Raw genomic sequence first — 11,062 nt, 5'->3', positions numbered from 1 at the left:
ACACACACACTCGGCGCAAATGGAAGACAAAGGTGTAAAACACATCATTATTGATTGTGGATCACTTTTCCCCGCTCGTTGTTTTGCTCTCGGTTTAGTTTTATTTGCATGCAAACGCTCAAATCCTTCGCCCGGTGCGAAATGTGATATTTTTGGTGTTTTTTTTGGTAATAACATTTTATAACGATGACTGTGCGGTACGGTACGGTGATAGGGAAGCCATGCAATAAATGTTAGTGGAATTCAATTTGAAAATCATTCAGTGAAGCTAGCGAATAAAATGTCCAAGTATGATTTTTTTATTGGAACATCCATTTACACCCGTTTTTTTCCTAAAAGCTTAACATTATCTTTTCTCCCTTTGTTTATTTCATTATTCATGCCTTCCTTGCTGTAAGATCTGAGACATTATAAGCGCCTAAAAGTATGCAAACACGAAGTCAATCGAACTAATGTGATTTTAGCAGGGCTGTGGGCAGAAAAGGAAAGGTAACTGATGACATTTTAATAATGTTTCTCACATTTGTCAAATAATATGAAGGATTGATGTTCAATTGATCACGTTCATTAGTACAAACAGATATTTGGAGCGTAATTCTACATCAATGTTTGGGAATGTTTTACACGTGCAAAGGTTATTATTTCTCTTGAATAGAAATGTCTTCCCTCATCACCTATTCTTATCTAAACCGGGTGAAGCCATTCTATCTGAATGGGTGAACCTTTTGTCAGAACTCTTGCCCTACCTGAACGTAAACAAACCGAGTGCATTTTCCCATTCTGGTCATATCGGTTCGACGCTTCGACAAATTTCATTTATACAGCGACTACGTTGACTGTGCAATCGATGATCTGGGTTGGAAGTAAAAGTTAACGTTCGAAGTGTGTTCATCACCAACTCGTACCTTTACCGTTTACCGAGTTTACCACCGCTTGATTTTTGCTCCTATGGTTCCGGCTGCCGTGAGGCAGACACACGGTCGCTAATGGATTGCTTCATCAAAGCAGCTAAAGCTGAGGACGTGCGAAAGTAGCTCGGTCGGTTCAGCGCCCAGCCGAACAGGTTCGCTGAAAGCACACAGACGAGCTATGAATAACGCCATAATAAGGTACTTTCAAGTTGCATAACTTTAGGCGCAACTCTGTCAACGCAGCCGAAAAGTATGCAATTTGCATTACAACGCACACCCAGAAGGCATTGCAAGTGTGTAATTTGTTTGTTTACGAGTGGTCTGTCGACTGGGTTGCCATTCAAACCGTCTTGCCAAGCTTTTTATGTACACGCAGCATAACCAAACTGGCCTGATGTTGCATTTCGTTCAATTTAAGGTAATGCGCTTGCTGAACTGTTCGAACCATAATGGAATGGGAGTGATTTGGGAAATGGGCAAACTTTAAGGCAGCGCAACTGTTACATTTACATTCTACGCTTTTGTTTACACGTTGCACGTTGATGGAACGTGAAATGCAAACAAACAATGATCCATTTGATCTTTGCACGGTGATGAAAATTTAGTGCCAGCTCTGTTGCTTCTGGTGCTATGAATGAAATTAAAGAAAAACATCCAGTGTGGAAGAATGGATTGCGAGCATCGGCGTGTTTTGCTGATGGAAAAACTTTGCACCCTTACCGAGCACACTCGCGTTCCTATGCCCGTTAAAACACTAAATACTAACCGCACAATTTGCGTCACTCCCAAAACATCTAGTGTAGCCCAAATTGTTTTTATAGCACGTTTGAGATGCGAAAGGATAGGGCGAACAAGTATGAAACTTATCGTAAATACTGCCCCACTTGCATGCGAAGTGATTATCCTAAGCGTGTTGCAAATGGTCGCACACGTAAAAAGCTCGCTGCGAATTGTGCTGTTGCTGCTCGGCTCACACGAACGGTGCACACACACACACACAGAGACATCAGCTCGTGCAGCTCGCAGTATACCGACAGACGACTCAGTTTTAATGGAAAGGTAATTCTATTAGTCAGCACAAACCCAAAAAACCTCCGCACCAGGGGCTAATACCTTTGCCACCTTGGCAGCGCAACTTCCAATTGCGGTAATGAACGGATGGATAAAGATAACACGCTTCCCATTTACCGTTGAATGTCTCATCCAATCACTGGGCAACATATCGGTGCTGCGGGGTGGTTTTGGAAGGTGTGTGTGTGTGTGTGTTGGAGATCGGGTGTGTTCCAGCATACCTCAGACTAATGCGAACACACGAGAACTACTGCTGGGTGTCAGTGCATTTCTGAAATGAAGAAAAATAATCCATACATTTAATGAAAGAACATAATGGAGATGCGATTAGAAAGTTGATACGGGGTTGGATTATTTCCTTTTCTTCTCTCCTTTCCTTCAATCCATTCTACGCTCGATTGAAAACCAAGCAGAGCAGCACGTATCCCATTTCAAAACAACATGTGGATTGCAAGAAATCCGGTATCGATTTTATATTGCCTTATCGAACCCGATAGTTAATTGACCTTTTTTGATGGATCAACTAAAACAAGCGTGTTTAGAGCGGTGGCTGGTAGAGGGTTTCCCTTTTTTTATTCACCCAGTTCTGATCGATATACATATGATCGTGCGAGAAAATTCATCCCTGTGGTGTTTGATTCCACCATCAAACTCCATGACTTCTATCGTATTGTGGGGAGGCAACTGCTTTCTTATTAAACCCAGTTCGACAAGTGTAGGACACTACATACAATATCACGATTCAGAATCGATTCCGCTATATCGTTCTATCGTTCTATGAATAATAATCTCTTTTTTATATGTTGCTAATCTACATTTAGGCGCAAACACATTAAAATCCTCAATATTAATCAAATGATATGTCCAACATAATCCCATAAAATTAATAAATTAAAGAAAAACTTATTTTTCATTTCAAATGTTTGCTTAACCCCTCACATCTCTGCGTATAAAATCTCATATAGCTGCAGCTCTACTTCATAGACAATATTGTCCAGCTTGTTTTTAACGATATCAGATGATGATTTAAGAATGCTTTCCGTGCCAGAAACACTGTGTGGGTTGATGATCATCGTTTATGTTGTGTTTTCTGGTGAGCTAAGTTTGGCAAAAAAAAAACGACTGAAAGAAATGAGCAATATAATATCATTATACTAGACAAGCGGTAGTATATAATTTGGAACAAAAATTAGAAACCAATTCGAAAAAGCAAACATCTTTGGGGGAAAGTTTTGAATTTTTCGTTTCTTTAGATACCTCGACTTCTGAAGATGACCTAAAGAAGATAATGTTCTAGCTCTAGTGTCATTTCTAGAAGGATTACAAACTTTCATGCCATTCGGTTTATGATTTCCAACCCCTGGGATGGAAGTCGTTAAGCCTGGGATGACAATGAATATAGATCTGCAAGTTGTACTTCAAAAAGGTGAATGGAATTCTTAAAAAAAATTTAAATTGTCAGTTTTACGTCTCTTTGTTTAAATTAATCCATTGAAAAGTGACGCTTATCTGGTAGGCCGAAAACGTAAATCTCTTGAAAACATGATTCTTGAAACCCAGATGGAGAAAATGTTAATTTGTAGAGAAGTTTGTACGCTTGTGACATATTCGACATTGCATACATTTATTGGAAACCAACCTAAAGCGTAATTTCATGATATGATAAATTTAATCACACGAATTTTACTATTTTACCTGACATTCAAATTTGTATTTATATTTCTTTTCCAAAAATTACATCTACTAGCTCAGTCCATTTCTTCATGCTCAACACAAGGCCATCATGCTGTGCACGCTTAAAGCCTCTGCCTGTCAAAAGCTTGCTTGCCGTGGGCTTCCCAGTGGAACGCACGCCAACCTCGACCCCGCGGCTGACAAACGTAACACTCACGCCGTAAACATCACCAGTCGCATATCATACGCAGCGAGTGTTGCGAGTGTCGTCTAATTAAAAACCCGACCCGATGCTGGGAAGCAGATAAGAAAATTCGTTTAACCGCGGCCCACCATCCGTACCATCCTCAGACAGGGGCAGTCGACGAGTCGACAACGACCTGCTTCCCGGCCCAAGCGTGTTTCCCCGTTATCAATGGTTTATTTTTTCATAATGCCATAAATATTCGAGACCACGCGATGGTACGAAAATTGGCGAATAAGCCGTCCTGTGGTGAAGTTTTCTTGTGATTAACATATCACAATAGAGATAAATTTTTCGCTAAGCGTTTTAACGAGATTGGAATGGGTGCATAAATTGGAAATGTTTCGAAATCAAACGGCATTAGTCCGCGGATGAAAAACAATGATCGAGCGCATAAAATTTAACACAGCAACATAAACTTAACGAAAGAAATTTTCAGAAACTGGTACGGCGCGGTCAACACCAGTTTGCGAAGGTGTTTCGGCCCGCCCCCGTTCGCCTTTCAGCCACAATCAATTTCAATCACGGATGTGTCATTTTTGCGCTGATGTCTGCCACATTAATTGCAGGCTTTGTACGGCCTCCCCGCATCCGATCGGTTTCATGCTTCCGCTTTCCGCTTTCTCTGGCGCCGTCTTTCGCCGCTTTCATGTGCTTTGATTCCGCTCCATTACGCCATTTTTTCAATTTCCAAGGCCACCGGCAACGATGAAGCAAATCATAAACGCACCACCCACCCACAGGAAACGGAAATAAATGTATCGTCAAAATGTTGCTACCGATGCTGGGCTTATTTTTTATGCTAATGGAAAAAGATTACCGTTCACACCTAAACGTCTGCCGTACTGCTTACAGTGGAAGCACGGTCTGGCCCTCGTTTAATGTTGCAAATCGTGGAAAAGTGTTGTAAAGCGTTTGTGATAAGAGTGTGATAATTACGTGAACAATTTTATCAAATTTCACTCAAATATTGTAGTGTGAAAGATAGTAAAGCACACAAAACACGTGAAACAAAGCATCACCTGTGCACACCAATGATGCAGCACGGTACAAAACACTCGTCTATGTAGCAGTGTGATAATGATTTTAATTGCAAAAATGAAAGATAACAAAAAGAAGGCGTTGGAAAAACAACTGTACCTTTGGTCATTACCGCAAAAAATGGCGTAACGCCTACGGGCGTCAGCAAAATGGTAGAGAAGTTTAAAAAAATTAATTGATTTCATTACCTCATTAACTGTGGGCCTTTTTTTTTGCATTCACATTATGAAGTTTTCCAATTTTGCCAAACGGCTACCGATTACAGGGACTACTTTTGTTTTGTTTTTTATTTGCTTTATCAAAACTCTCCACACCCAGAAGTTATTATTTGAATTTACCTCGTTGCTTAAGCTGACAGCGAACCAACTTCGGTGGCAGAAGTACACCCAGTTAAAGTTATTTTTAATAAATTTAACTGCTTTATAATTATTTTCCACCATCCCAATCATCGATTGTTGGGTAAACGTTTGCACTTAACACGCTTCAACGAACTGAAAAAAAATGTTAATGTGATTTCGTGATGGTGGGGAGATCGTGTAAATGAATTCCCGGCCCCATTTTCAATTACATTCTCCGGGAACGGGGTAATGCACGAGTATAAATAAATAAACAAATACTGCTAATTAAACCAAGCATTAGCGTGCGGAGCAAAACCCAAGTTAGGTTGGTAGCTCATTATGAAAAATCTACAACGGTAAGTTTGCTTCTCAAAGTTTCTCGATTAAAAAACAATTTGCTAAAAAAAAAGAAGTATTACAGGTGCACAGGAGTGCATCCCATGGTGCTAACTGGCAAAAGAAACACTAAGCACTGTTTTGTTTGAGGTAATACTGTGTATCACGTAGCCTAACTTCGGGCGTTTTTTTTTAAATCGCTGATTACGCCTGAAGGTATGCAATCTGCCATTGTCTTATTTGTTGTGCATTGCAAAAAGTCTCAACATGTTTGCGAAGCACTGTTTCCATGACTTAATACTTCCTCGTAAACTATTTCCCACGAATGCAAGTGTTCTTCTCCAGTTTTACCCCATTTTTCCCTCCCGAACGGTTAAGCTTTATTGCACTGGAAGAACAAAGTGCATCCAAACAGGTCGAACGTACCAACGCCATGATTTCACGTCCATCATGAATGATCGTTTAATTTTGTTTGCTATTTCCGCTTCTTTTCTACTCTGCAAACCTATTGCTGGGCATCCTGGTAAATATTTAATTCCCTTTCTAGAGTCAAAAAGCGGTTGGTCTGTTTTTTGCGTAATCCTTAAAGCCACCATCCATTCTAGGCACAAAGTTTTCGCTCTCTATCTCTCTCTCTCTGAACAAAGAAGTCCACCACTCGTTTATGGTTGATTAAGCGAGGAAAAACAAAGGTGTACTAGTTCCGATGTGGTTGTGAGTTTCTTTTTTTTTTGACTCGTTCCGTCTATTCCTTCCATCAATTCAACCTTCCATCTTTAGCCCGACAAGCACAAACGGAACCGTTCGGGTTGGGAAGGGATAGCTCCCGTCCCACTATGCCAAACATGCTCATTTTGGATTGAATGCGAACGACCCCTGCCCTGGGTGTTTTTCATTGAGCGGCACATTTGTTTGCCATCGATGCTTGATTTTCTACTGGTTAGTCTCAAATCGAACTCTCGTTGAAGGGTTTTCTTTTTGCCACTTGTGCCCGGCGGAACCGCACCGGGTAAGGGTTTGTTGATTGTTAATGCATAACGGGGGTCGAAGGCAAACCTTTCTCAAGCCATCAAGCCAACCTGCCGAATGTCTTGGAAAAGCGGGTTGGCATTTTAACCATCGAAACAAACACAAGAGTCGATCGACTGGATGTGGGATTTGGGATGTCGGTTTGATGAACTTATGAAGCTCGAAAGTGCGGGCATGGAAGAATAAAATTAAGCGTGAAGAAATCCCAAAACCACCGGGCGGGCGTAAATTAATCATCATTATTTAACCTCAACAGTTCCGCGACACTTTCTCGAGCATAAAAATGCCAAAGTTTACTAAATAAAGCATGCTGTGATGTTTACTTTCGCAAACGAGTGGAAAACTGCTCGGGAAATGGTATGCATGATCGAGGTCGCTGTACTGTCCAATGTTCAAAGTGGTAAGGGCCAACTAAACGTGCTGTAAAACCACGTTTACAGTTGATCCGGAAAACTCTTTCAATGTTTCAGATTGATTCTAAGAAGCTTTCCACCGCACCCACCGTTTTGCCTCTCTTGTGGGCAAACTGCAACCGCCTTTCAGCTCAATTTTCCTCGAGGCCATGCTGCCTTACGCTCGCTCGTTACTGGTTTTAATCCATTGCGGGAACTTTTCGAACATAGCGCCATACACTACTAGAAACACGGCACGTTCCCCATCCGAGAGCGACCTGTTTCCATCACCGAAAGCAACTTTTCCGTTAAAAACACCCACTCGAAGAAGGACCGCCCGACGTCATCCTCGCGAAGAAATTGGCCACTTGCACAGAGTGGGATCTGAACGGCAAAATGGAATCCCGATAATGTCCGCTCAGCCAGTGATAGAAGCTTTTAAGCTTAACGGACTGACATCAATAAATAATTACCCTTCGATATGGCCCACACCCCGTACGATTTCGGGGCTGAATGTGGGTGGATTTTGCTTTTGCGAGCGTTGAATTTTATTTCCTTTCGGACGCGTTATTAGCCGCACACATATCTGCGAAGCGATCCTCGGAAGCACTTTCGCTTTTGGGACTGCCGGTGTAAATCCGTACAATATTATCGGAGCTTTAAACTTCCCATAAACACGTCCAGCCTGAGACGGAAAGCTTAAGTGTTTTTTTTTAAGTTCTGGTCGCCTCAACCACTTTTCATCCAAGCGAGCCGCATTCAAGAAGTAACACTGCCGTCGATGTCGCATTGCTGCACTCGAATCCTGGTTTAATTGATTTTCCTTCCATTTTCCACACTCACTTACCACGGGCACGGGCTCTGGTATTTTGACCAAACTTTTGTCAAACTGCCAAAACCAGCGAAACCTTTGACCTGCCGTTGACCACACCGATAAGGTTTGGTGCCTTGGGATGGGAAAAACGAGGACAATGCATCTCTTACAATGCTTCATTTCGGTTGGACCCGGTCCCGAGATAAACAGTTCCGCAAACACACACACATACACGACCGGAAATGCTTCCGAAATGTAACAATATCGGTGATTCTGATAAGGATGTACCATTACAGTGCGCTTTTGTGATTGCTTAACTAGCGTCTTCAACCATGTGGATTAAACGAACACCAAGTTTTTCAGTCACTTAATTGACGGAAATAACCGGTGGTAGGAAGTATGGAAAGGGAAAGGAATGTATTTCATGTTTTTTCACTTTGCAATTCGCTTAGCAAGTCGTGGCGACCACTTCCCACGACTCAAATTTCCCAAATTGTAGATTCGTAACGCCTAAAAGTATGCAATTGCTATTTTTAGCTTTGGATGGTGTAACAGGAGTCAAGGAACAATTAAACAACTTTTAACCAGCTGACGGATTTCGGAATTCCACGAAGATCGTTTCAGCTAACGGACAAGAAAAAAAAGAAACACCTTGCATACCTTTAGGCGCTCCCGCACAAAACACAATCCAGCGATGAGCTGCCGACGGGAGAAAATAAGCCATACATTCGGATTAAAGTCAAGACGCGGGCCTGTTTGTTTGCGTACGCACAGTCACGAAATTCTCCGTAATCTGAAAACAGTAACGAAACTTGTGCCCGAAAATGCCCATCCACGCAGTGTCACATACACGCGAAAGTTGTCATCTATCGATTACGATGTCCCAACAGGCACGTGCACAACTCGAACGGACAAAAATAATTGATTGCGGCACAGGCCTGAAACTTGTGGCGGGAAAAAAAAACTCGCAGGGAATAACACTAAACTTGCCTTCGTTTTGTGGGTTTTCGACAATTGAGACAAATGCCACAGTTCTGCCATCATACTGACAGCGCATGGACGGAACAGATCCTTTTCGGAAAATACACACTTTTTTCTAACACCTTTTAATCTTTCGCGCAACGCCATGTCACCGTCTTTTGATTTACGGTTAAAAGAGTGTGCGTATTCATTTCCCTCAGCTCACTGTGATAATACCCTTTTTTGATACCACACTTGACCCATTTCATTTTAAGTTTGATTGACAAAAGGCTCATAGGATGCTGTAGCTTAGCTAAGGGAATCTTTTTCTTTGAATGTCAAACCTGAAACGCGCTGTAAGTAGGACTACATTCTTTCCAGAGTGCATGGAAAAGTTTGTCCAAAAGTTAAAGTTAAGCAACAAAAACTATCCACACACATTTTCAACTTGTACATTCCAAACTTGAGATGAGAATAGCTGACCGCAACACTCTATATTCAAGTTTCGCATTCTTCGAACACAGTTACCATAGGCAACCGGAATGATTGTCTCCTCGTGGGTGGTATAAACTTTGTTCCGTTTGAGCATGAACGAAAATCTAGAAACAAAGCAAATCGATTCTTAACAATTCTGAGGTGTAATGTGTAACAAATTGTATGAAGAATACATTTAGAAATGCATCTCGAAGTAAATGGGTTCAAGGAATGCATTTTCTCAAAATCTTTCGAATGAAACGATGAAAATTTGTAAGTGCCTTGTATCGAATTCCTGGTAACCGGCTACACGTGTAGACCAGGGGTTCTTATTCGCTTGTAACTTTTATTTATGAATCGCAGATATTCAAAACAAGGCATGTGTATGAAAATACCTGCTGTTTTTCCAAGAAAAATATATGTGGCATTATTGAAAGATCGTTTTATCATTTTTTTCTGTTGTTTAATCCCCTATTTCTGAAAACCGGGCTACACGTGTAAGCTTTAATTTTTAAGTCAAAACACGCAGTATTGGGATGAAAACTAATTTAACTCTTCTGCATTCAAGAAAAGAAGATCATTCTAATGGAGGACAATGGAAATGGATATTTTATTTAAACTGAAACAAATATTTAAACTTCGAGCCATCTGCACACAACGCTCGAAAATCGAAAACATCGCACGTTCATGTGTTAGTCAAGTAATCAACCGGCGCGTTTAAACTTCCCCCAGCGAAACATCGCCGCCCCTGACGTTTGATCGTCTTTTTTGTTATTGTGGCACCAATGTAAACAACACTCCGCAGCAAACAGTCCACGAAACGAATACCGTGCTGGAAGAAAGCAAAATTCCTGCAAATGTTTAAATTCCTTTCGAAAGCGCTCGGTGTCTGCGGTTATATCGTACAGTATGGTTGCATTACACACTGCACTTTCGAGTACATCGGGGACTTTGTTGTGGTAAGCTAGTCGGACACTCTTTACATAATCATCCACAAGTAGTTGCTAGCTTGTACTCGCTTCTTTTCAGTGCGTTGGCCCATCGATGGAACCGACCCTAACGACAAACAATGTGCTCATCACGGATCGTATTACGCCAAGGCTCGCGAAACTACAGCGGGGCGACATAATCATCACGAAAAGCCCCACAAATCCGGTGCAGCACGTGTGCAAGCGCATTATCGGCATGCCGGGTGATCGTATAATGACGCGGGCGTCGTTCAATTTAAACCCACTGTCGAACACGTACACCATCTACACGGCAGTGTTACCGAATGTTGGCAGCGAAGTGCATGCAGATGAGCAGCGACCGAAAAGCAAATCACACCAGCATTACGAAGCCATGGTCAAGCTGCGGGAAAAGGTCGATTACGTTAGCAATTCGGTGGAGGAAACGGAAAGGAAAATGCCGGACACGGCGAACCAACCGCAGCGTGTCGCTATGGACAGCGATGGTCGAGGGATGGAAATGGAGATGCCACCGGAACCGAGGACGAGCATCGTTACCGTGCCCCGGGGTCATCTTTGGATCGAGGGCGATAATGTACAGAACAGTTCCGACTCGCGCAACTACGGTCCGGTACCGATCGGACTGGTGAAAAGCCGTGCCGTCTGTCGTCTGTGGCCTTTGAGTGAGTTTAAACTATTCATCTAAGTGTTTGGCGCGATCGATTGTATCGTTCTGCGCATTCCGTGTGTCCGTGACATGTTGTTCAAATGAGATATTAAATTTAATGTAAGTTATAGTCGAAAGTAATGCTCCGGTCAACAATATTTCTT

At 42.0% G+C, this 11,062-nt stretch overlaps 1 protein-coding gene across 1 annotated transcript; it reads left to right on the top strand.

Annotated features, from left to right (window-relative positions):
- The first annotated feature begins 10,141 nt into the window (after window positions 1-10,141).
- LOC128719966 (mitochondrial inner membrane protease subunit 1) lies at window positions 10,142-10,937 on the top strand. The gene is made up of 2 exons (XM_053813609.1): window positions 10,142-10,243; window positions 10,314-10,937. Exons 1-2 carry the CDS (start codon window positions 10,142-10,144, stop codon window positions 10,935-10,937), a joined length of 726 nt encoding a protein of 241 aa, XP_053669584.1.
- The last annotated feature ends 125 nt before the right edge of the window (window positions 10,938-11,062 follow it).

Source organism: Anopheles marshallii, chromosome 2 (genome assembly GCF_943734725.1).
Source record: "Anopheles marshallii chromosome 2, idAnoMarsDA_429_01, whole genome shotgun sequence".
Classification (NCBI taxonomy): domain Eukaryota; kingdom Metazoa; phylum Arthropoda; class Insecta; order Diptera; family Culicidae; genus Anopheles; species Anopheles marshallii.
The sequence above is the reverse complement of the archived record's forward strand: the minus strand, read 5'-3'. Positions and strand labels throughout refer to the sequence as shown.

Excerpts from the sequence above, each read along its gene's own strand:
- LOC128719966 (XM_053813609.1), top strand. The coding sequence starts at position 10,142 with ATGTTTAAATTCCTTTCGAAAGCGCTCGGTGTCTGCGGTTATATCGTA. Across the intron at positions 10,244-10,313 it reads ACATCGGGGACTTTGTTGTG|TGCGTTGGCCCATCGATGGA; the intron begins GTAAGCTAGTCG and ends GCTTCTTTTCAG.